The following is a 27,192-nucleotide window of genomic DNA, read 5'->3' as shown; positions in this document are numbered from 1 at the left end:
CTATCCGTTGCATGCATAGACTTCAACTCTCATTGACATATGACTATACCAAGATTGAACCACGAAACGTACGTAACGCCCTATAAAGGACTTATCACCCAGGGCATGGTAAACTATCGTATGGCTGTTCCAGTTTGCTGAAAAAACCTGAAAATGAAAAATAATTATTGTTTCATAAAAAAAAGAGACGATGTGGGACGTCGGTATGAAAGTATACTTTCAGACATAAACCAAAAACAACATGTCTCCTATGTCAACTGATTACTTGCTCTGGAAAGACCGAGGGAAAGACAATTTCCTTGAACGCGATCATTCGATATCCGTGAGATTCTTTGAGGACATGTCTTTAGTACATTTAAACAAATTGAAAGTTGTCTATGTGCTAGTGTTATTTTGTCTCTACCACAAAAGACAGCCACTCAAAGTTGATCAAAATAAAAAACCATCATAGTTGTCGTTTGAATAAAGTTTGTTCATGTTCATGATATTCTCCATTCCGCGATATGAAGCAATATTTTTACTTACATATATTATTGTGGTCAACACATTGTATTGAAAATCAAAATGGCTGCCATATCCTGACATTGCAACTGTGTACAATACATACAACCTATTCTTGTCTATGCACTGTGATCGATCATCTCCAGTAAACGTTGAAAAAACGACTACATGCAGGCAAATAGTAACTATATCAATATGGGGGGGGGGGAGATCCCGCCAAATTAGAATTCCTTTATATATGATTTTGTTATATATAATTGTCCAATTCCCAATTCCCATTATATCACTTTTACCTTTATTCTTAATTATTTCAATAGTAATTCACACAATTATAATTATTTTATTATTATTTTATAATTAATTGACGGTTTTATTATGATTTTGTATTTAATCAATATTTTATTATTATTTGATGATGTTATCATTATTTTATAAATTAACTGACGGTTTTATTCAATTCAATTCAATTCAATAATTTTATTATCCGTATATAAATGCGGAAATTTGTCTTTATGCTCAAAATGCAATTTACAAAACAATTTTCACAAGTACAGTAAAGATAATGTGAGTTTAAAATGGTCTTTACAATGAGTATAAAATTGACACAGCTGTTGGAACGAACGATTCTTTAAAGAGTTTTTTTCTCGCAAGAGGCATTCTGTAACGGCGTCCAGATGGGAGCTTATCAAAAGAGTTGTGTAAGGGATGCATATGATCAATGACAATTTTGATGTATTTTATCATTATTTGATGATGTTATCATTATTTTATCATTATTTTATCATTAACTGACGGTTTTATCCTTATTTTGAAGTTATTTAATCAATATTTTATCATTATTTGATGATTAATTCATAAAATTATCATTATTATAAAACCTGTCTACATACATACAGGGGAAGTAATTCAGAGATATTTAGTTTATAGGACAACATTATTTACCTTCTGAGAGCCATTATCCTCGTAAACATACGCCCAAGTACTCGTATCACCATAGTATAATTTATAAGCAGTAACCCATTGGCCAGCGTCTCCACGTCCCTGTAAAAGAACATATATATATATATATAAGATGTTACACTCGTGACATCACATGACAAAACACTTCTATTCCGCAAACTTTGACCCACATAGCACGACGTAAAATGCCAATCATAAATAAATGTTACTGTACCTGAGTAGCAACTTGAGTTACCATCTTAACAGACCCAATGTCTATTTGTAGCCACTGACCAACCGAGTTGGAGCCTGAGCACCAGGAGTGCGAATAGCCACTCCTGCCCCAGTTTAGACGACCTTGAGTGGCAAAGTGGTTCCATGAATGGCTAGAACTGGCTGTTATCTGACTATCGGGAATGGCTCCACTTTCACATCCTACAGCAACACCACTACACCCTGGTGATCAATTTGAAAAAAATAATCGGACAATTGGACAGACTGAGGAATATAAATGAAGTCGTATGTGTGTGCACGGTTTACATTTCAAACTAGTTATTGGAGACACGTTTCCTTGCTTTCTTCCATTATTCCTTTCCCTGTTCATATTCCCACCTTTCCCATATCCCCTTTCCAAAATGTATACATGTGGTACCCCAAAAGAATTGTCATTGACATCTGTTGAAATACACGGTGGTTGGATTTTAATAGAATGACGTCACTCATAGCAATATGTTACAGCTGAGGACAAGTTGACAGGAAGTGGAAAAATGTAGCAATGACTTACTAGTAAAGTTGGCGGGGAGGGGTACAATATAGCAATGACTCACAAGTATAAGTTGATGGGAGGGGGTATAATATAGCAATGACTTACTAGTACAGGTTGGCGATGAAGTCCAGCTGCCCTGGTTGCACGTGACTGTACTGGAGCCACTCATACTGTACCAGCTGTTGTCACATAACATTTGGATCTGTGTTCCACTAGATACTGGGTAAGTGTGGGAACCACTGATATAGCCATAAGTAGGGGCACTAGGGGTGTAACACTTAGCTGGAAAACAAAGAAATTGTTTTGAGTGTTATAATAAAGGGGCATGACCTGAGTGTAAGTTTTTGCTGCTTAATCAACATGTACTCACAGTATCATACTTTCTAAAGTATTACCATCACCTCAGACCACATAGTGATAGTGAGCCAACTGACTGAAGTTAAACCTCACCAATGCAGAATCCGACCAAGTAAAATATCAACTATCAATGTAAGGAGACGATTGTAAGCCATAGAAGACATTCTCTAAGGTTTAATGTAATATAGCTAAAATGATGTTGGCTTGGTGTTTCACTCATGGGACATTATGTTTTTGACACAAAGATAGACACATTTTAACTCTCGACTAACAATAGCAGAGACACAATAAACACAGCAGGAACCATTGACTAACAATAACATAGGCACAGTAAACACAGAAGGATCCTTTGCCCAAACACATCGAAAACTGATAAGCATTGCTATTCTTTCACAGTGCAGTAAAAACAGGCTTCTAATGAAAACATTACACATGGACTTGATGATTTTAATGGCTGCAATTGTTTATTTTCTAACTGATTTCAATTTCAATTTGACTACGTCTACATCTCCACTGTGCATGTCTCCTACACATGTAATCAATGTATGTAATTGTTTCTGAAGTTGTCTGAGGGTGTGTATTAAATATTATGTTATATGAGTGAAACACCAAGCCTACATGATTTTAGCTATAAGTGTCAAGTTACATGAGTGAAACACCATGCGTACATCATTTTAGCTGTAAATGTCATGCCCATGTTACACGAGTGAAACACCAAGCCTACATAATTTTAGCTGTAAATGTCATGTTACATGAGTGAAACACCAAGCCTACATCATTTCAGCTGTATATGTCATGTTACATGAATGAAACACCAAGCCTACATGATTTTAGCTGTAAATGTCATGTTACATGAATGAAACACAAAGCCTACATCATTTTAGCTGTAAGTATTTGCATTTAAATAAACAGTTAAATAAATGAAACCTAGCTTGTGCTACACATTGTGTATTCGTATGTGTACACAAATCTTTGGGAGAAATTTCCAGCACACACACAACAATTAGAAAAGTACAAAAAATACCTGAATCACAGTTGTATTCTTCATAGCCTTCCGTACACGTACATTCATAATATCGAGCACTGCCGTCACAAATCTCAGTACATGTCGCACCATTCTGACATGGATCACCATGGCAACCACCCAAAGAATCCTGTGTAATACGAACATTGTATTATATTAAATTCTTAAAATGTCAACATTTCGACGTTTCAGACCCACTATTTCAAATTAGTATCATCCTTGTACGTGTTTCAGTAGTTTACTGCTGTCAAGGAAAATTGCCTATGTACCATCAAAACATGATTTATGTGCAACTCCCTTATTTTACCATTATAAATTACGTTTGTCAGTAGCCAGGACATTGTATTTGTAGGAGGAGGGTGTATTGGTCATGCTTGTAGTATCGATTTGATAACAAACAAATAAGAAGTACATACATACATACATACATACATACATGCATACATGCATACATGCATACATGCATACATACATACATACATAGAAAAGCATAAGGAACTAATAAACCAGTCCGTATATATAGCTGTAAAATCCGACGTTTCGAATAAATAACTTCCAATTCACGTTGTTCTGTACGTACGTACCACCATATCTCTAAGACTGGTATCACGACGCCAAGCTGTTAATGGTACTGCAGGAAACAATGAATTGGTAACCCTATTAGAACGTAAGATATTAAAATGCTTGTATATAATGTTTTTAACTCTAGTTGAAAAGGGATGGTATGTAAGAGCTAGTATGGGACGATCGTTGTTACTCCTCTGATCATGTGATTTGATACAAGCTTCCCTAGACAAAGATGATACTTTATGTAAAGCCGCGTTGGTAACAGACATAGGATAACCACGTTGATGGAAGTACGTGCAAAATTCAGCAGACCTTTTTCTGAAATCCAAATCACTACTACAAATACGACGTAAACGAAGTAATTGTGAATAGGGAATGGAATCTTTACACTTATTAGGATGTGATGAACCATACTGCAAATATGAATGTGAATCAGTAGGTTTAGTATAAATAGATGTAGCTATATCATCACAACTACATACATACATACATACATACATACATACATACATGCATACATACATACATACATACATACATACATGCATGCATGCATGCATACATACATACATACATACATACATACATACATACATACATACATACATACATACATAAATGTTGACATAAATATTGATGCTGAATTCCTTTGTTTTATGAAGACTTTGTTGATAATCTTGATGTTGATGACACTCATGAATTTGGTGATCGCAATTTTGATATTTTGAATGCTCGTATTTTAATCTCCGAGATTGTTGAGTGTGTTAAGAAAATGGAAAAGGGTAAAGCACTGGAATTGATGGAGTACCTATCGAAATATTCAAAAATGCACCAAGAGTTCTTCTCCAAATGATTTGTTCACTATATAATGCATTTCTTGATAAGGGTAATTTCCTGATATATGGGCAACTGTATGATAACTCCATTACATAAGAAAGGGTCAAAAGATGACCCACAAAACTACAGAGGTATTACTTTGTTGTCTGTCATGGGTAAAATTCTCTGTAGTATTGTAAAATTGCTGAGGCACTAGCAGGTTTCAAAAAGAAATACCGTACTATAGATAATATTTTTGTTTTAGCAGCAATTGTTAATAAGTATTTATCTTGGCACAGGGGTCGCCTTTACTGTGCTTTTATCAATTTCGAAAAAGCTTTGATAGAGTTGATCATTATTCTTTATTTTATAAGTTAGCTAATTGTAGAATCAGAGGCAAAGTCTTAAATTTATCATTTGATCTGTATAAATCGGTAAAAGCATGCGTACAGACACCTGGTGGTTTAACACATTTTTTTCCTGTAACAATGGTTTACAGCAGGGTTCAGTTATTTCACCTCATTTATTTAGTTTTTATATCATTGACGTAGGAGAGTTCTTAGACACTGATATTTACCCTGGCGTCCACGGTGGGTATCCTACGGCTGTAGTACCTTTTATTTGCAGATGACTGACCTTGTTAATTTTAGTAGTTCTAACATTGGACTTCAGAGACTACTGAACATACATTATGACTAATATTGAAGGTGGAAACTACGTATCAATTTGGATAAAAGCAAAGTTATTGTTTTTAGAAAGAGCAGTTCATTCCACTCCATAAATAAATAAAATGAACAAAGAGATTTATATAGCGCCTAGTATCCATCAATGATGCTCACCTGCGCTTTACAATAGATACTGTTACAGATAAGCGCTCTCAAAAAGGTATGTCTTTAGTCTTAATTTGAGAGTCTCAATACTTGGTGCAGAGCAGACAGTGTTAGGTAGTTGGTTCCACGGAATTGACGATTTGAGTCTTGTTCTGGGAACCTTGAGTGTTGTATGATGACTTGAGCGCAAAGATCGTGTAGGGTTGTTAACTATGATAAGTTCAGCAAGATATTGAGGGGTGACACCATTTAATGATTTATAGCTGAGAAGTAGAATTTTATACTGAATTCTGAAGGTTCCCGGAAGCCAATGGAGATGCATCAGGATTGGTGTGATGTGATCACGTTTCCTTGACTGTGTGATAAGTCGGCGGCTGAGTTCTGTGATCTTTGCAAAAGATTGATGTGCGCATGTGGTAGTCCGAACAAGAGGGCATTGGCATAGTCTAGTTGTGAGGAGATGATAGAGTATATAAGTTTCGTGCAGGCATCTTGAGAGAGGTATTTCTGGATGAAACCAATACGACTTGCATGTAGATAAATATTCCTGCAGGTTCGAATAATGTGTTGCTTAAAATCGTTTGTAGTATGAAAACTGGGTAATGGAAGGTAGACCTATTGAAGTCGTTTCTTTTTATAGATACCTTGGACGTTTCTTTTCAAGTGGGACAGTTGGTATAAAGCACAGAAGTCTTTGTCCGATCAAGCGTGTAAAGCTTTGTTTAATTCGAAATCATCTTTAAGAAGATTTTTGAGAAATACCGATTAGTGTTTTAATTAAAGTGTTTGATACAAAAATCCTTCCCATCCTTCCCATCCTTCTATACGGAAGTGAAATTTGGGCCTTTCACAAAGCTCTAGATATTGAACGAGTGCAATACACATTTTGCAGTTACGTTTTACGTCTTTAGGGAGTGTACATTTTTAATTTCCAGGGGGAGGCCGGAGGATTTCTAATGAAGCAAGGGATTTTTATTGGTGGCCCCCCCTACAAAAACTGGTATAAATTATCTGGCCCCCCCCTAAGACTTCTTGTTTTTATTTCATGGCCCCCCCTGAAACCACTAACAAAATACATACAGATGAAACACAGATACAGCAACACATAGATTTGCCAGCAGTTGCTACATGTATTAACTTATTCCATATTTATACTTACTTCAGAATTGAACCAGTGCACAAAGTTGTTGAATCATGGACACTCATAAAATCACAAATAAAGACTATTATTAGTTAAATTGGCTGACAGGATGTCTACTTACAACTGAGGGGTGACAGAATAGACTACTGGTCTGGCTACACTTTTTCTTGGATTTTTAGCCCATCACTGACATAAATAAATTAGCAAATAAATGAACAAGTAAATATATATATATATATTACTTATTTATCACAGGTTTGGAAAAAATAGTGCAAAATTGCACCATGAGGAAACTTTTTTCCATGTGAACATATTCAAATTTTAGGATTAATTTGCAGTGGTTGGTCACACAATCATTTATTATTAATTTAAACACTTAAAATTACACATTTTAGAAACATTTTTAATTGCAGTGCAAATGGAAAACATGTTATTTAAGATTGAAATACATATTAAGACCCTTCCTATATTATAGTATTCATATTATCTCTACGCAAAATATAAAACACTTCTGGACTATATTTCAAGAGACTTTAGTAAACTGATGCGCTGAGGGGGGGGGGGGGCAGTACATGTATCACTTCAAAGGGTTGAATAATATTTTTATGAATGCATGGCTTGTTATGAATACATTCCTCACCCAGCACCTGTGAATAATTTTGTGTTTAATTCAAACTCACAAAAGCTATCATATAATACTTGAACCCTACCATGGTGATAGAATGAAAATTTATTGAAACCCATTACAATATTGGTGAGCTCTATATGGAATTTATTAGGGATTCATGTATACAAAATGGCTCAAAGTGCAGTTACTGTTCCACTACAGATTGGGTATCGCCATCTATGAACAGAATACCACATCCTATGCCAGATATGCACAACCCAGGTCATTATATGGATGTGTTTGAAACACCAAACACAAATCGAACTGTTGATGACTACCAACCACGTGCTAACTTAAAAAAGCTCTATGTTTCAAAACAATTAAATGATGAAGCTGCTATTTCTCATTTTGCTGAGAAATATATTGTCAGTGTGAACAGTGTTAAAAACTACATTGAACATTTGAGAAATTTGGAGAGGATGAAAAACATTAGATCCAGACATCGGTTAGTTAGAGGTGTAACAATTTATATGGTGACCTCTTCTGTTAAGGTAACCCCCCTCCATGTTACTCTCTCACTCTCCACTCTCCTCTCTGTACTCGGGATCGACTTGGACTTTTAGAGAATTAGCTCAAACTACACACAATGTTCATGGTTAACCTGGATCATTCGGAAGTGGCCACGGAGCAGATCGAAGCTCCTGACCTCGGACCGTCTCTTCCAAAGACTGAATCCATCATTTTATTATTCCATCAAATTCTTATAAACATAAAATATACAATACTCAAATGATTGGGTGATAAAGTAATCAGCACCATAAATGACTAAAACGGAAGTATTGCCGTCGCCTTAATTCAATGCAAATGATATTGGCAAATATGAAAACTAGCTAAACAATGTGATCACGTCATTGTTCTTCCAACTGTCCGTAATCAGTCATTATTTGACATCAACGATCTTTTAATAACTCAATGTTGTCATCTTAGAAGAATACTATTCGCGCAATGCAAACATTTGTTCTAAGTATTAATTCATGACAGCTGAGAGTTCACGGTGACCTCGCAAAACATCAAAACTTAGCGAATATCAAAAAGTTGTATTCTGTCATCCGTAACAGAGGTACAGAAGAAAAGAGAAAACAAGAATTATAATGACTATGACTGGTTGCAGTTATTCATAAGTGGAACTCTAGAAAAACTGAACGTAAAAGAGCTAGATAAATATCTAGACAAGCATAAATTGCCAAAATATAGAAAATTAAAAGGAGAAAAAGTAGACATAATATCAACGCACATACTTGGAACACCTGAATTTAGGTCAAGAAAAGTGACTGCAAATGAACTTCAAACTACAACTACAGACATCAGTGATACAAATAGTAGTGACTCTGAAAGTGAAAATGCTATAATAGGTGTTATAGACAGTGATGATTGTTTTTCTGATAACTCTGAAACTTCAAGCACGGCTGATATCTCAGACAGTGATTGTGATGAAACAAGTCCTACACAATTTCATGGGAAAGTTACCTTGAGAAGTGGCAGAGTCGCCGGTCAATTTTTGTTTCACTGAATACAAATATTGTGATTTAATAGGTTTGTGCACTGTTTTATCATCAATCCATGTTAAATGCTACTTCTGTAGGACATTGTGCACAGTCAAGTGTTTTGCCTATATTTTATTTTATATACATATCTGGCACTTGTCCATCCTGACATTCAGGTTTAGGTTTTTTTTGTGGCCCCCCCTAACAAATAGTGAAATTTTTGTTTAGCCCCCCCCCCTAAATTTTCTTGAGAAAAATTGGTGGCCCCCCCCCCCCTAAAAATCCTCCGGCCCCCCTGGAAGTTAAAACTGTACACTCCCTTACAATAACACATCCAATCTCGTTGTTATTGCAGAACTTGGGTCGTTTTTCTCTCAAGGTTAACATGTTTGTAAGGATAGTTAAGTATTGGTTGCATAAATTAGATATGGACGATTCTAGGTATGGTCATCATTGTTAACTGCATCAAGTCAATGTGACTGAAAATGGACGGAGCTGTTGGGCACTGCACATCAAAAATCTTTTATTTTCATATATAGGTTTGAGAGGTATGGATTATGCAAGGGATGGGAGACAAAGGTTTATTTTTAAATCTTTTCAAAGAGAGATGTTGTGATATAGATGGTCAAATTGGGTCAATGGTTTGTCAAAAAGTCAAAAACATACAAGCATTTCAATTCTCTTCTGCAATGTGAAAGTTATCTTTGCACGCACATACGTACATATGTACTCGTACATATACCAACACCCTCGATTCAAGGTTATTGTATTTGATGGTGTATGGACACTGTACTAACTGTAGAATACAGTGACTAGCGTTTGCGTAACAAATATTTATGAACAATGGTCTGATCGATATGATTTGTACCTGATTAATTATTCATGTCGTTCAACAACATAAGCATTTGTTTAAAGCGTAACAGTTGGCAGTTTGACACTAGTCTACCGAACAACCAACTTGTTTTATTAGATTTTACAAGGCATTTTATACTAGTAAACATTAGTCATATGGACAGTTCCTATATTGACATCTTGTAGAGGGTCTATGGTATATGCATTGCAAAATAACACCTCCCTACCCCATCACTCACACAGTGATAACCACCTATAATCAACAATTGAATGGACGAATAAAAACCATGGCCACCATTGCAGTAAAAGTATGTTACATGTCTTACATACCATAAAGCAATATATTCCGTCATTACCCGTGTGTTCATACTTAGATGTTCTATGTTTAATAATGGTGAAGTGACACGATGACGGTATTCGAAAACTAACAAAATACATGATTAACTGACTGACTGACTGACTGACTGACTGACTGACAGACTGCATGACCAACCAGCCAGCCAGCCAGCCAGCCAGCCAACCAACTAGTCGTGTTGTTCAGCCCTATCAGGTTTTCGAAGCGAGTGATACCTGACAACATGGCACGAATTTCCTCTATCGCTCGTCACTCAAGACTGTGACAAACCTGGTATCATGAACCATGCATGTAACATGACACACATTACATCGAAAGAGTTATGGATAAATAACGCTGTCACAAAAATGTTAACACTTACGGTCAAATATTGGTTAAATAGAATATTTCCACTGTCCAAAGAAGTATACAAAGTTGGTGTTTGGGTAATAAAGTTGATGCTTGAGTATCACCCATTCAATTACAGCTTAAGTGCTCAAACTCTTACAATTGTTTGGGAAAGTATATTCAAAATATACTGCAGCCATTGTCAACACATATTCCACAATCTTGTCTCAACTTGGAATTTGGAACTTTAAGTTAACTCGCCACTGTATGCCATATGATGAATGGAAAGTAGTCGTCTTGCGTTCTTCTCCAGTCAGAATCGAGTCCCCGATAGTTAATAGAAAAGAACATGAATTCCCACCCGTGTTTGCTCAAAGTATGACAAATAAGCCATTTCATACAGATAGCATAGCAAATATACTGACCACAAAAAAATCTGCATGATATATTTTTTCAGTTTTTCACCCAGGAGCTCAAAACTGTCTATGTATAAGGTTTTTCTAAAGTCCAATGTTACCGCCTGGCCTGATCTTAGATTATGTAACTGACAGGTGAAACCTGGGCAACATGTTAATCGACAATCAGCAGAATTATTCCTCGGGTGAAAAAAAATCATATCATACAGTTTCTTGTTGTTTTCAGTATAAGTTCATACCTGGTGTGTTTCACCCAACTGTCTGTATTTGCCTCCATACAAGTATGACAATTGTCCCATTTCGTAGATAGCATCGCTGTTTAGTTGACACAGAGATTCGGTCTTCCAGAAATTCAGAGATTCACAGTCGTCACTTTTGATACAGAATGATACACACTCTCCAAGACTTCGTGCCGTCTTGTTTTCGTACACCCCACCAAGGTAGACGAAGTTGGTTTCGTGTTTCTCGATGGATACCATATAGGACGATCGGTGACAGGTAAGCCGAATATTAACAAAGTTGTCTTCATCATTGCAATAAACCACTCCAAAGAGGAAGACCAAGATAATTATCCTAAACATGACGAAGAAAGCATAAAAAAAAATCACGAACAAAATGGTCTTTTGGAAAATCCGTCAATGAATGTTACCGAGGGTGACACCCTAAGTCTTTCTTACATGTACCTCAGATTTTAAGTCCGGTCTGGAGCTGAACATAGATTAAAATATCGTTTATTTAGTATAAATATCTCGTAAGTTCACAATTTCTCATACTTTGTCAGAATAACTTCTTAAAGGACTATTTAACACAAATAGACAGAGCAAAGGAGTTATTTGAATGAAAAAAGTCATGAAAAATAGTTTTGAGTCTCTTATAGTTAGTTGTACCGTGATGGTTATTGAACCAATTAGGAGTAACTCAAGGGGTCCTACGAATTGTACGTAAGTTTCTTGGATCGATTTCTAAAATCGATTCGTATGAGGTTTTCACTATACTGCTAACATCATCGGTTGTCTGGCGAGTTTCTTTTGTTTTCCAGTGGGTAATAGAATCCACATTCAAGACCGTAGCCTGACCAAATTGCCGGGGGGGGGGGGGGGCGCAGAACTTTGTCTTGGTGCAATCAGGCATTTAAAATTTAGAAAAGTGCTAATTTACATAAATATGCATGTCAACAGGTAACCTAACCCATCATATCGGGTAAGTAGGTCGATTTCATTTTTTTCACAATGCTTGACAAGGATAAAACAAACCATATATAATGACAGCAAAATATTTCAGGTCGGGTTTAGATAGAACTTAGTCATCTTGATACTATCTCATGCAATTTGTCTGCATAGCTACAGTTAGGAAATGTACACAATTTATAGTTAAACAAATGGTGTAGTTCCTCGCACCCTCTCTTCTAAAAAATGTTAAGCCCCGCCAATTGAAACTCAAGCATTATTTTAGCCACCCCTTCTCAGGCTTCTGTCACCTACACTACAGTGGAGATATAAAATCATATGGTACAATGATGCACTGGAAGGAGACAACTCCAAAATAAGACAGTGTAGGAGGCCATTTAGAGGCATAAAATATCAAACCATAGACATAATAAAATACCAGAATTGAAACAATTATGCTATGTATTACATATTATCTGGAAGTGTATTTTGTAGCGGCGAAGCTGAAAGATATTATGCGGATGTGCGCATGGTAAATTACTTCTCCTGAAGTTTAATTTCGTTCCAAAAAATCCCGAATAAAGAGCAAAACATTTCAAGACTTTCAGACTTTTGATGGCCCAATGGTTGTAAACTTTTGTTCAATTCTTTTTAGTGCACATTGGATATTTAATCTCAATTCATGCTTGAATGCAACATCAGAGCCAAGTAAACCACTGTATAAGATATTATATAATTTGGAATAGACTCAAATGTATATTGTTACATGTACTATTCAGAAAAATATAAAGAAATATCCTTAATTTTGAAAAGAAATGCGAAGCCCGCATGAGGATATATTGCCAATCCCCAGAAGAAAAAATATATGGGTAAGTTGAACAGCTTTTTCATTTTTTCTGGCCTACTGTCGCATCTTTCAAGGTAGTTGCCGGAAAGATGTCATATTCAAAGTAAAAATATGGATGGTGCTTTCTCAAATAAGTAACACAACAAAATGATCATTTTCTTTACCCACTCCCAAAACTGTTATGGCCTCGTTTATGTCAGAACCCAAGGTGAACTCAGTGAATTCTCCTTGTCATTATCACTGATTATAATAGAAATTGAAGTTTGGATTTTGATGTCGAAGGTACAGCTCTGTTTACAAATTCAAGGCCATTCTTTCCATAGCAAATTGTCGCTTCAAAATGAATTGAGGAAAAACGCTAGTGTCAGTGTGCAATGAGATAATTATATCAAACAACATTTTAACCAAAGACAACGTCGAACACAATTATTGAAAGTGGATCTTCAAAGAGTGGATCTTAAACTGCGTACCTGGTTTAATAGTTTTTCAGGGCCACAAAATATTCCAAAAACAGGTCTGTCGTTTTATCAGTAAATGTTTCAATATAAGGAACAAGATGTAAATGAGATCGAGCGCATCTTCGGAGTTACTGCATGCAGCATAGCAGGCGACCTCACGTTGAACGACTTTTCCAGTCTTTTTTTGAGTTTCACTCGCTGACATTATAATTGCGACTTGCTATCTTAAAATGAAGGAGACTTTCAAGACGACTGTTACTCGCGGAAAATGCACAGTTCTTTTGTACTTTCCCACACCAAGAAATTTTAATTTGCTGCAAAAAAGTTATAATTTTTAACTGGACACATTTTTATTCAAAGTTAAGTCAGGGTACAATAGCAATATAAGATACATATTAGCCAGGAGTCAGCAGTGTACAGTCACTTTAGTGAACTGTCCATTTAAATCGCGCATACTAGGAATCGTCACGTAGATAACGATTTTAATAGCATCGCTATGTATTCAAAAAGTAGCTTTTTTATTTCTTTTTTCCAAAATCTCAGGGGGGGGGGGGGCAGCTGCACCCCTTGCCCACCAGCAGGCTACGGTACTGTATTTCTGCTTCCGGTCGATGCCGTAAAGAGGTATGAGGTTTACGACGTTGGAACTGAATATAGAATTCAATACAGAACTAAAAAAGAATAAGCTATTATATTGATGTCTATGATTTTAATGAGCACACAATAAAACATACAAATCATGTATAAACGTGCATTTTAAAATTTCTTTTATTTAATGACAGGATTTCGGAAAAAGAAACAAAATCTTTTGGGGCTGATATACTCTTTGATAATAAAAAAACATCTTGAAATATAAAATGGTGAGTATTTCTATCCAACCAATCTATTGGAAGATTAGTCGTATGGATGAGAATATATATGGAAACATAGTGTATACTATTTCACCCCGTATATACATTATATACATGTATACGAATACATTTACCCATGCATATTTGTTTGTTTGGTTGTTTGTTTGTAGTTTATTATAATGACATGAAGTAAAGTATGACTAATCTACTAAAAAAGTTACGATACAGAACCTCCTAGTCGAGTCAAATGACCTTATATGCTATACCTCATATGCCACCTTAGTATGGAACAGAACTAGACATATAAGCTTATATTGCATTACCAAACCCTTATATAACAGGTATGTTCCAGATGTATGAAGAAAAATATTGGGGAATAATATAATTATACCTCCCTAAGCATGGTTTATCAAAAATCACCGATTTGAAGTTCGGCCATTTTGACTCAGGTTTCGAGCACGACAGAACCAGTGACGTAGAAGGACTAGGGTATATAATCCATATTTTCTGCTCAAAGACAATGATTTATGAAACAAATATATCGTGTACAGCAAAATTATTTATGTTAACATAACAACTATCCGTTGCATGCGTAGACTTCAACTCTCATCGACATATGACTATACCAAGATTGAACCACGAAACGTACGTAACGCCCTATAAAGGACTTATCACCCAGGGCATGGTAAACTATCGTATGGCTGTTCCAGTTTGCTGAAAAAACCTGAAAACGAAAAATAATTGTTTCATTAAAAACAGGGATTTGGGACGTCGGTTTGAAAGTATTATTTCAGACATAACCTTCGATATCCGTGAGATTCTTTGAGGACATGTCTTTAGTACATTTAAACAAATTGAAAGTTGTCTGTATGCTAGTGTTATTTTGTCTCTGCCACAAAAGACTGCTACTCAAAGTTGAACAAAATAAAAAACCATCATAGTTGTCGTTTGAATAAAGTTTGTTCATGTTCATGATATTCTCCATTCCGCAATATGAAGCAATATTTTTACTTACAGATATTATTGTGGTCAACACATTGTAATGAAAATCAAAATGGCTGCCATATCCTGATATTGCAACTGTATACGATACAGACAACCTATTCTTGTCTATGCACTGTGATCGATCATCTCCAGTGAACGTTGAAAAAACGACTACATGCAGGCCTATAGTAACTATATCAATATGGGGTGAGATCCCCGCCAAATTAGAATTCCTCTATATATGATTTTGTTATATTTAATCATCTAATTCCCATTATATCACGTTTACCTTTATTTAGCAATTATTTCAATAGTAATTCATAAAACTATAATTATTTTATTATTATTTATAATTAATTGACTGTTTCATTACGATTTTGTATTTAATCAATATTTATCATTATTTGACGATGTTATCATTATTTTATAAATTAACTGACGGTTTTATTCAATGCAATAACTTTATTATCCGTATATAAATGCGGAAATTTTGTCTTTATGCTCGAAATACAATTTACAATATTTTAAACAAGTACAGTAAAATTCCGTGAGTTTAAAATTGTCTTTACAATTAGTATAATATTGACACAGCTGTTGGAACGAACGATTCTTTAAAGAGGCATTCTGTAACGGCGTCCAGATGGGAGCTTATCAAAAGAGTTGTGTAAGGGATGCATATGATCAATGACAATTTTGATGTATTATATCATTATTTGACGATGTTATCATTATTTTATTATTAACTGACGGTTTTATCCTTATTTTGAAGTTATTTAATCAATATTTTATCATTATTTGATGATTAATTCTAAAACCTGTCTACATACATAAAGGAGAGGTAATTCAGAGACATTTAGTTTATAGGACAACATTATTTACCTTCTGAGAGCCATTATCCTCGTAAACATACGCCCAAGTACTCGTATCACCATAGTATAATTTATAAGCAGTAACCCATTGGCTAGCGTCTCCACGTCCCTGTAAAAGAACATATATATATATATATTAGGATTTTACACTTGCGATATCACATGACAAAACACTTGTATTCCGCTATCTTTAACAAACATAGCACGACGTAAATTGCCAATCATAAATAAAAGTTACTGTACCTGAGTAGCGACTTGAGTTACCATCTTAACAGACCCAATGTCTACTTGTAGCCACTGACCAACCGAGTTGGAGGCTGAGCACCATGAGTACGAATAGCCACCCCTGGCCCAGTTTAGACGACCTTGACTGGAATAGTAATTCCACCCATAGTTAGAACTGGCTGTAATCTGACTATCAGGAATGGCTCCACTTTCACATCCTACAGCAACACCACTACATCCTGGTGATCATAGAAAGAAAGCAATTTGCAATTGCTGTTTTGTCGTTTTATTTCAATTTGAAAAATTAATCGGACAATTGGACAGACTGAGGAATATAAATGAAGTTGTATGTGTGTGCACGGTTTACATTTCAATATAGTTATTGGAGACACGTTTCCTTGTTTTCTTTCATTCTTCCTTTCCCTGTTCATATTCCCACCTTTCCCATATCCCCTTTCCAAAATGTATACATGTGGTACCCCCAAAAGAATTATCATTGACATCTGAAATACACAGTGGTTGGATTTTAATAGAATGACGTCACTCATAGCAATATGTTACAGCTGAGGACAAGTTGACAGGAAGTGGAAAAATGTAGCAATGACTTACTAATAAAGTTGGCGGAATCTCGAGTTGTACAACATAGCAATGACTCACCAGTATAAGTTGATGGCCCGGGAGGGGTATAATATAGCAACGACTCACCAGTATAAGTTGATGGGAGGGGTATAATATAGCAACGACTCACCAGTATAAGTTGATGGGAGGGGTATAATATAGCAATGACTCACCAGTATAAGTTGATGGGAGGGGTATAATATAGCAATGACTCACCAGTATAAGTTGATGGGAGGGGTATAATATAGCAATGACTCACCAGTATAAGTTGATGGGAGGGGTATAATATAGCAATGACTCACCAGTATAAGTTGATGGCACGGGATGGGTATAATATAGCAACGACTCACCAGTATAAGTTGATGAGAGGGGTATAATATAGCAACGACTCACCAGTATAAGTTGATGGGAGGGGTATAATATAGCAATGACTCACCAGTATAAGTTGATGGGAGGGGGTATAATATAGCAATGACTCACCAGTATAAGTTGATGGGAGGGGGGTACAACATAGCAATGACTCACCAGTATAAGTTGATGGGAGGGGGGGTACACAACATAGCAATGACTTACTAGTACAGGTTGGCGATGAAGTCCAGCTGCCCTGGTTGCACGTGACTGTACTGGATCCACTCATACTGTACCAGCTGTTGTCACATAACATTTGGATCTGTGTTCCACTAGATACTGGGTAAGTGTGGGAACCACTGATATAGCCATACGTAGGGGCACTTGGGGTGTAACACTTAGCTGGAAAAGAAATTGTTTTGAGTGTTTTAACAAAGGGGCATGACCTGAGTGTATGTTTTTGCTGCATAATCAACATGTACTCACTGTATTACCATCACCTCAGACCACAAGATAGAGATATTGAGCCAACTGCCAACTGACTGAAGTTAAACTTGACCAACGCAGAATCCGACCAAGTAAAATATCAACTAGCGATATAAGGAGACGATTGTAAGCCCTTCTACATTCTCTGAGGTTTAATGTAATACAGCTAAAATGATGTTGCCTTGGTGTTTCACTCATGGGACATTATGTTTTTGACACAAAGATAGACACATTTCAACTCTCGACTAACAATAACAGAGACACAATAAACACAGCAGGAACCATTGACTAACAATAACATAGACACGGTAAACACAGGAGGATCCGTTGCCCAATCACACCAAAAACTGATAAGCATTGCTATTCTTTGACAGTACAGTAAAAACAGGCTTCTAATGAAAACATTACACATGGACTTGATGATTTTAATGGTTGCGATCGTTTATTTCCTAACTGACAATGAACATTTCAATTTGACTACTTCTACATCTCCACTGTGCAAGTCTCCTACACATGTAATAAATGTAATTAATTATCTCTGAAGTTGTCTGAGGGTGTGTATTAAATATTATGTTATATGAGTGAAACACCAAGCCTACATGATTTTAGCTCTAAGTGTCATGTTCCATGAGTGAAACACCGAGCCCACATCATTTTAGCTGTAAGTGTATGTTACATGAGTGAAACACCAATCCTACATTATTTTAGCTGTAAATGTCATGTTACATGAGTGAAACACCAAACCTACATCATTTTAGCTGTAAGTTTTTTACATTTAAATAAACAGTTACGTAAATGAAACCTAGCTTGTGCTACACATTGTGTATTCGTATGTGTACATAAATCTTTGGGGGAAGTTTCCAGCACACACACAACAATTAGAAAAATACAAAAAAAATACCTGAATCACAGTTGTATTCTTCATAGCCTTCCGTACACGTACATTCATAATATCGAGCACTGCCGTCACAAATCTCAGTACATGTCGCACCATTCTGACATGGATCACCATGGCAACCACCCAAAGAATCCTGTGTAATACGAAAATTGTATTATATTAAATTCTTAAAATGTCAACATTTCGACATTTCAGACCCACTATTTCAAATTAGTATCATCCTTGTACGTGTTTCAGTAGTTTACTGCTGTCAAGGTAAATTGCCTATGTACCATCAAAACATGATTTATGTGCAACTCCCTTATTTTACCATTATAAATTACCTTTGTCAGTAGCCAGGATATTGTATTTGTATTCGTAGGGTGTATGGGTCATGCTTGTATTAATTTGATAACAAACAAATAAAAAGTTCATACATACATACATACATACATACATACATACATACATACATACATACATACATAAATGTTGACATAAATGTTGATGCTGAATTCCTTTGTTTTATAAAGACTTTGTTGATAATCTTGATGTCGATGACACTCATGAATTTGGTGATCGAAATTTTGATATTTTGAATGCTCGTATTTTAATCTCCGAGATTGTTGAGTGTGTTAAGAATATGGAAAAGGGTAAAGCCCTGGAATTGATGGAATACCTATCGAAATATTCAAAAATGCACCAACAGGTAATTTCCTAATATATGGGCAACTGGTATGATAACTCCATTACATAAGAAAGGGTCAAAAGATGACCCACAAAACTTCAGAGGTATTACTTTGTTGTCTGTCATGGCTAAAATCTTTGTATCGATTCTCTGTAGTCGCCTACAAAGTTGGTTTGACGAGTATTGCAAAATTGCTGAGACACAAGCAGGTTTTAAAAAGAAATACCGTACTATAGATAATATTTTTGTTTTAGCAGCAATTATTAATAAGTATTTATCTTGTCACAGGGGTCGCCTTTACTGTGTTTTTATCAATTTCGAAAAAGCTTTGATAGGGTTTATTATTATTCTTTATTTTATAAGTTAGCTAATTGTGGAATCAGAGGCAAAGTCTTCAATTTATCATTTGATCTGTATAAATCGGTAAAAGCATGCGTAAAGACACCCGGTGGTTTAACACATTTTCCCCTGTAACACTGGTTTACAGCAGGGTTCGGTTATTTCACCTCATTTATTTAGTTTTTACCTCAACGCCGTAGAAGATTTCTTAGAGTTAAACTCTGATATTTTCCTGGCGTCCACTGTGGGTCTCCTACGGCTGTAGTACCTTTTATTTGCAGATGACCTTGTTACTTTTAGTAATTCTAACATTGGACTTCACGAGACTATTGAACACACTTTGTGACTAATATAGATGGTGGAAACTACGTATCAATTTGGATAAAAGCAAAGTTATTGTTTTTAGAAAGGGCGGTCCACTCCACTTCATAAATAAATAAAATAAAATAAACAAAGAGATTAATATAGCGCCCAGTATCCATCAATGGTGCTTACCTGCGCTTTACAAGAGATACTGTTACAGATAAGCGCTCTCAAAAAGGTATGTCTTTAGTCTTAATTTGAAAGTCTCAATACTCAGTGCAGAGAGGACAGTGTTAGGTAGTTGGTTCTACAGAATTGACGATTTGTGACTTGTTCTGGGAACCTTGAGTGTTGTATGATGACTTAAGCGTAAAGACCTTGTAGGGTTGTTCGCTACAATAAGTTGAGCAAGATATTAAGGTGGGGGGGGGGACCATTTAATGATTTATAGGTGAGAAAATTTTCTTTATACTGAATTCTGAAGGTTACCGGAAGCCAATGGGGATGCATCGGGATTGAATGTGCCTGCCCCAGCCTGTGTCTAGATATTTGATATTCAATGTCCATGTATATAGTTAGTCTAGTTCCTATATATTTTTTTACGTCTAATGTATGATATCTACAATCATCTCCATTAGAAGTCCCAAATTGATTTACTGTTGAGATCAATAGTTTAATGTAGGGTAAAAACTAAATTCTTTTAGTGTGGGGTGGGGGTGTGAGAGGAGGTCTTTTATAATGAAATCTGTTTTGTACCCCAATACAAACAATTCTAAAAATGTCAGATTGAAAAATGGGAAAAAAATTGTTATGCATGGCACTAAAATACATTTATTGTGCCAATAAAAGAGCGATTTTTCCTCACTACATACTGGCTTTGTATCCATAGCACTACATAATACTACATACTGATTTGAAATTGATTGTGCCGTGTGCAACAATTTTACCAGTTTAGTTGGAAGGGGATAGGGAAGGGGTTCTGAGGCGTCACTAAAAGAATTATTTTTTTTAACCTACTACCCCTAATGTGTTGATTTATCATACATGTACAAACTAGTGAACTGTTAGTTTGCATAGCTATAGTATCAACTACATGTCTTATCAAATATTACTTTTCGGTGTTTGTTTTTCACTTCTTCTCTGATACCTGTGACCATCACCAAGTTTAATAGATGTTACCAGGCTACATGTGAAACCCCCTTTTCTCTTGCTATTGTTTTACACCATAAACTACCAAGAAAGAAATATATTCCAAGGTGAACACAATATTAATCGGATTCTCGGAGACTATATATCATGTGAATGACAAAGTTATAAACACAGATTTGTTTGATGATGATCTAGTAGCCAGGACTTCTATAGTACTGACACGGTGCAAAGTTATGAGGAAAATTAGATTTTACATCTCCCCTGGAATATCTAGTATCCCCATTGAGTGACTGTATACTGCGAGTACAATTTTGTCAGCAGATCATGGTATTACATTTCCTTGGTATTAGAATGTATTTATTTTCAAGGCTATCATGTTGCCTGCAATATACTGGACAACATAGCCAATAGTAAGTGAATTGAATTTAGTAATCTAGTTTAGAACTGCTGTAGTACAGAAAAGATTTTTATGACATTTTTTTAATTTCTATTTTGAAACCAATGAAATTTATCACATTTCATTATCTAAAACCTTTCAAAAATATTTTGGTTAAAATTAGCAGTGTGGTCAATGAATTGGGGTGGGGTTTTGAGTCAGTGCCAATTATGAACAGGACAAACAAGTGCCTTGAGGAGTGCAAATGTGTACATGTATGGAAAGCCGCAGTTGTGTTAAGTCTAAAGAAAACAATACATTGACTACATGATGTGAACATATCTTTATATGATGTAAACAATTCATTATATGATGCAAGTACATCATTATGTGTGACAGTTATTGACATGAGTTTACTAGTATATTATCTCTATTTATAATATTGTACTTGATAATTAGCTGAATTAATCAATATTAATAGTTCACTCAATCTAAGAGATATCCTAGAACTTTTGGTTACTAAAACATGAATATTTTGTATGTCCGTGAACAGACAATCATACTTCTCACATGGTTCCTATCTAAAGAGCTTTATACATGTGAAACAGTGGATTTCGGATGGCTATTTACCAGATACACTTAAAATTACTGAAAATGTAACATGTAAAATTAACTATGCAGTGTGTGGTATTATGCTTTGAGAACAGAGTGTCTTTTGCAAGAACAAAAAGTGTTTCTTGTCAACAGATGGGGGGGGGGGGGGTCATTGTGTTTTTTTTATTTGTCAGAGAGGGGTTGGATTGTTTTGTGGATGAATTGCAGGGGGGTCACCCCTGGCCGTATAAACTGATCGCTCCCTTACGTTTTACGTCTTTACAATAACACATCCAATCTCGTTGTTATTGCAGAACTTGGGTCGTTTTTCTCTCAAGGTTAACATGTTTATAAGGATTGTTAAGTATTGGTTGCATAAATTAGATATGGACGATTCTAGGTATGGTCATCATTGTTAACTGCATCAAGTCAATGTGACTGAAAATGGACGGAACAATTTGGCACTGCACATCAAAAATATTTTATTTTCATATAGGTTTGAGAGGTATGGATTATGCAAGGGGTGGGAGACAAAGGTTTACTTTTAAATCTTTTCAAAGAGAAATGTTGGGATATAGATGGTCAAATTGGGTCAATGGTTTGTGAGAAAGTCAAAAACATACAAGCATTTCAAGTCTCTTCGGCACAGTGAAAAGTTATCTTTCAAATGTCGATAAGATATTTCGAACGACTCTTTGTCGATTTAGAGATACTGCTCACATGAATTTCATTTTTTGTTTAATGTGCCCTGTATATCAACACGGAGCACACACACACACACACACACACACACACACACACACACACACACACGCACACGCACACGCACACACACACACACACACAAGTATGTATACGTACATATACCAACACCCTCGATTCAAGGTTATTGTATTTGATGATGTATGGACACTGTACTAATTGTAGAATACAGTGGCTAGCGATTGCGTAACAGATATTTTATGAACAATGGTCTGATCGATATGATTTGTACCTGATTAATTATTCATGTCATTCAACAACATAAGCATCTGTTTAAAGCGTAACAGTTGGCAGTTTGACACTAGTCTACCGAACAACCAACTTGTTTTATTAGATTTTACAAGGCATTTTATACTAGTAAACATTAGTCATATGGACAGTTCCTCTATTAACATCTTGTAGAGGGTCTATGATATATGCATTGCAAAATAACACCTCCCTACCCCATCCCTCACACAGTGATAACCACCTATAATCGACAATTGAATGGACAAATAAAAACCATTGGCACCTTTGCAGTAAAAGTATGTTACATGTATTACATACCATAAAGCAATATATTCCGTCATTACCCGTGTGCTCATACTCAGATGTTCTATGTTTAATAATGGTGAAGTGACACGACGACGGTATTCGAAAACTAACAAAATACATGAATAACTGACTGACTGACTGACTGACTGACAGACTGCATGACCAACCAACCAACCAACAAGCCAACCAACTAGTCGTGTTGTTCAGCCCTATCAGGTTTTCGAAGCGAGTGATTCCTGATAATATGGCACAAATGTCATATCTTACAGACTACCACAAACCAACTATATACGTTACGCTTTCGTTATTTTATATTAATAAAATTTAGCTTGTCTGGGTGGTCCACTGAATATAATTAACCATATTCAAATCTCTGATTGTTTTTAATTCATGAAAATTATAAAGCCTGAACATCTCTCAACCTATCGCTGAGATATCACTAGTGTTTTTCAAATGTATCGGCATCTTTATAATTCACGAAATGAAGTCGTTTAAAAAACACTTATAGTTTGTGCATATTTATCAGTTTATTTGGAACAGAACACATATCTTAAATATTTGTGACGTCACGTTCTATTAATTTCCTCTATCGCTCGTCACTCAAGGCTGTGACAAACCTGGTATCATGACCCATGCATGTAACATGACACACATCAAAAGAGTTATGGATAAATAACGCTGTCACAAAAATGTTAACACTTACAGTTAAATATAGGTTAGATAGAATATTTCCACTGTCCAAAGAAGTATACGAAGCTGGTGTTTGGGTATTGAAGTTGGTGTTTAGATGATAAAGTTGATTTTTGGGCATCACCCGTTCAATTACAGCTTAAGTCCTCAAACTCTTACAATTGTTTGGGAAAGTATATTCAAAATATACCGCAGCCATTGTCAACACATATTCCACAATCTTGTCTCAACTTGGAATTTGGAACTTTAAGTTAACTAGCCACTGTATGCCATTTGATGAATGGAAAGTAGTTGTCTTGCGTTCTTCTCCAGTCAGAATCGAGTCCCCGATAGTTAATAGAAAAGAACATGAATTCCCACCCGTATTTCGGCCAAGTATGACAAATAAGCCATTTCATACAGATAGCATAGCAAATATACTGACCACGAAAAAAATCTGCATGATATATTTTTTCAGTTTTTCACCCAGGAGCTCAAAACTGTCTATGTATAAGGTTTTTCTAAAGTCCAATGTTACCGCCTGGCCTGATCTTAGATTATGTAACTGACAGGTGAAACCTGGGCAACATGTTAATCGACAATCAGCAGAATTATTCCTCGGGTGAAAAAAAATCATATCATACAGTTTCTTGTTGTTTTCAGTATAAGTTCATACCTGGTGTGTTTCACCCAACTGTCTGTATTTGCCTCCATACAAGTATGACAATTGTCCCATTTCGTAGATAGCATCGCTGTTTAGTTGACACAGAGATTCGGTCTTCCAGAAATTTAGAGATTCACAGTCGTCACTTTTGATACAGAATGACACACACTCTCCAAGACTTCGTGCCGTCTTGTTTTCGTACACCCCACCAAGGTAGACGAAGTTGGTTTCATGTTTCTCGATGGATACCATATAGGACGATCGGTGACAGGTAAGCCGAATATTAACAAAGTTGTCTTCATCATTGCAATAAACCACTCCAAAGAGGAAGACCAAGATAATTATCCTAAACATGACGAAGAAAGCATAAAACAAAATCACGAACAAAATGGTCTTTTGGAAAATTCGTCAATGAATGTTACCGAGGGTGACACCCTAAGTCTTTCTTACATGTACCTCAGATTTCAAGTCCGGTCTGGAGATGAACGTAGATTAAAATATCGTTTATTTAGTATTATTATCTCGTAAGTTCACAATTCCTCATACTTTGTCAGAATAACTGCTTAAAGGACTATTTGATACAAATAGACAGAGCAAAGGAGTCATTTGAATGAAAAAAATCATCAAAAATAACAGTTTTGGGTCTCACATAGTTAGTTGACGGTGATGGTTACTGAACCAATCGGGAGTAACTCAAGGGGTCCTACGAATTGTACGTAATTTTCTTGGATCGATTTCTAAAATTGATTCGTATGAGGTTTTCACGATACTGCTGACGTCATTGGTTGTCTGGCGAGTTTCTTTTGTTTTCCAGTGCCAAATAGAATCCACATTCAAATTTGTCAATTGTCTCAAACTTACATATGTCAGTGGAATAACATACAAATTATACGGCTAACGTCTTCAGATACAAGTTAAAGACTATCTATTATACGGCTAACGTCTTCATATATAAGTTAAAGACCTTTCTATATTGTCCAGAATAGGTGACATTCTCCCAAGTCAGAGCACATATTTCTGCTTCCGGTCGATGCCGTAAAGTGGTATGTGGTTTACGACATTGGAACTGAATATAGAAGCCAATACAGAACTAAAAAAAGAATAAAACATACAGATAATGTGTAAACATGAATATTTTTGTTTATTTGATCATCATAAAATTTTGTGAAAAGAACAAAATCTTTCAGGGCTGGTGTACTCTTTAATAAAAATTGAAATTTGAAAATGGCGAGTATTTTTATCAAACCAATCCATTGGAAGATTCGTGTTGATAAAAAGATGTGTGATTAAATCCGACAAGTCGTTGAGTTTGATGTATAGTAGCATATTTACAAGTTCCTTCTTGAGCTATTGCATACAGTTTTATCTGTTTGCGAGTATGTGCGTGATCGGTCTGACCACCACCACAAGTTCAGTTGTGAGTGTTAACCACTGTCAATCTGACCGGCATGATTGTCAGTGGGAAATGGGTACGTAAGTGTTATCACAGACCACCAAAGGTGGGCTGAGGTGTTATTACATCGACCATGCATCACCACTAGTACTTTTTTATCACTTGCAAAGTGAATTAGATGGTGCCAACATTGAAGGAAAGGATATACTGCAATATCTATAACTAGGTCATCTCGACCCTTCATGGCGAAATGTGTCAATAGTTCATTCACCCACTTTTCTATCACTGATCACAGATCTTTGTGAAAACAATGTGTGTCTTCCTAACACCTGCTTGGGATGAAACGTGTGTTATAAGACTAAAACGGGTTTCAAAATGTATTAATCCACGAAATGCTCCATATATTTTGACATCAAATTTCCGGAAATTCGGGTATTTTTTTTCATTTATTTTAGAAAAGTCCAGCACAAACCAACCCATACCGGTCCAGTGTTAATGCATAGGGGGATACTTGGATACCCGTAGAAAACCCACATCGTTCAGCTGGGCAAAACTCGAACGATACCCCATTTTGCTTTTATACGCCCATCTATTCAACTTGAAACCCAGCCAGTTGTGTCCGGGTTCAAACCCACACATCGTGGTAATAGGATGGTGAGATCCAGACAGCTGGTTGCCGACAATCGATTTTGTCTGCAATATGATATGTATACCCGGGATATAGTAAGTGTTTCCCCACACAAAATTACTATTTGTTCATTATTATCAAATTAAAGAGTATATTTTCGGTTAACATGAAAGTACATCTGTGTCTGTGATAATTCAGAGTTTATGCATGAATGCACACAGGAAACATTCATGGTGCAAACGCCAGATCTATTGGTTATTCTGTCATCCGGGTCATTCTAAATCAACATACACATGATCTATAGAGGTACTTGTATCACTTG

At 35.8% G+C, this 27,192-nt stretch overlaps 2 protein-coding genes across 2 annotated transcripts; both read right to left on the bottom strand.

The window, feature by feature from the left end:
* On the bottom strand, positions 1-11,623 carry LOC144438738 (uncharacterized). Its single transcript, XM_078127892.1, has 6 exons — positions 11,282-11,623; positions 3,588-3,717; positions 2,312-2,488; positions 1,676-1,896; positions 1,444-1,542; positions 1-147 (listed from the first exon to the last, which is right to left on the bottom strand). The coding sequence occupies exons 1-6, from the start codon at positions 11,621-11,623 to the stop codon at positions 1-3; spliced, it is 1,116 nt and encodes a 371-aa protein (XP_077984018.1).
* A 3,318-nt stretch (positions 11,624-14,941) lies between these two features.
* LOC144438737 (uncharacterized) lies at positions 14,942-26,812 on the bottom strand. The gene is made up of 8 exons (XM_078127890.1): positions 26,762-26,812; positions 25,791-25,939; positions 24,862-25,195; positions 18,796-18,925; positions 17,634-17,810; positions 16,461-16,681; positions 16,228-16,326; positions 14,942-15,088 (listed from the first exon to the last, which is right to left on the bottom strand). Exons 1-8 carry the CDS (start codon positions 26,810-26,812, stop codon positions 14,942-14,944), a joined length of 1,308 nt encoding a protein of 435 aa, XP_077984016.1.
* Between the last annotated feature and the right edge of the window lie 380 nt (positions 26,813-27,192).

Source organism: Glandiceps talaboti, chromosome 8, assembly GCF_964340395.1.
Source record: "Glandiceps talaboti chromosome 8, keGlaTala1.1, whole genome shotgun sequence".
NCBI classification, from domain to species: domain Eukaryota; kingdom Metazoa; phylum Hemichordata; class Enteropneusta; family Spengelidae; genus Glandiceps; species Glandiceps talaboti.
Note: the sequence above shows the minus strand (reverse complement) of the source record. Positions and strands in the feature narration are given on the sequence as shown.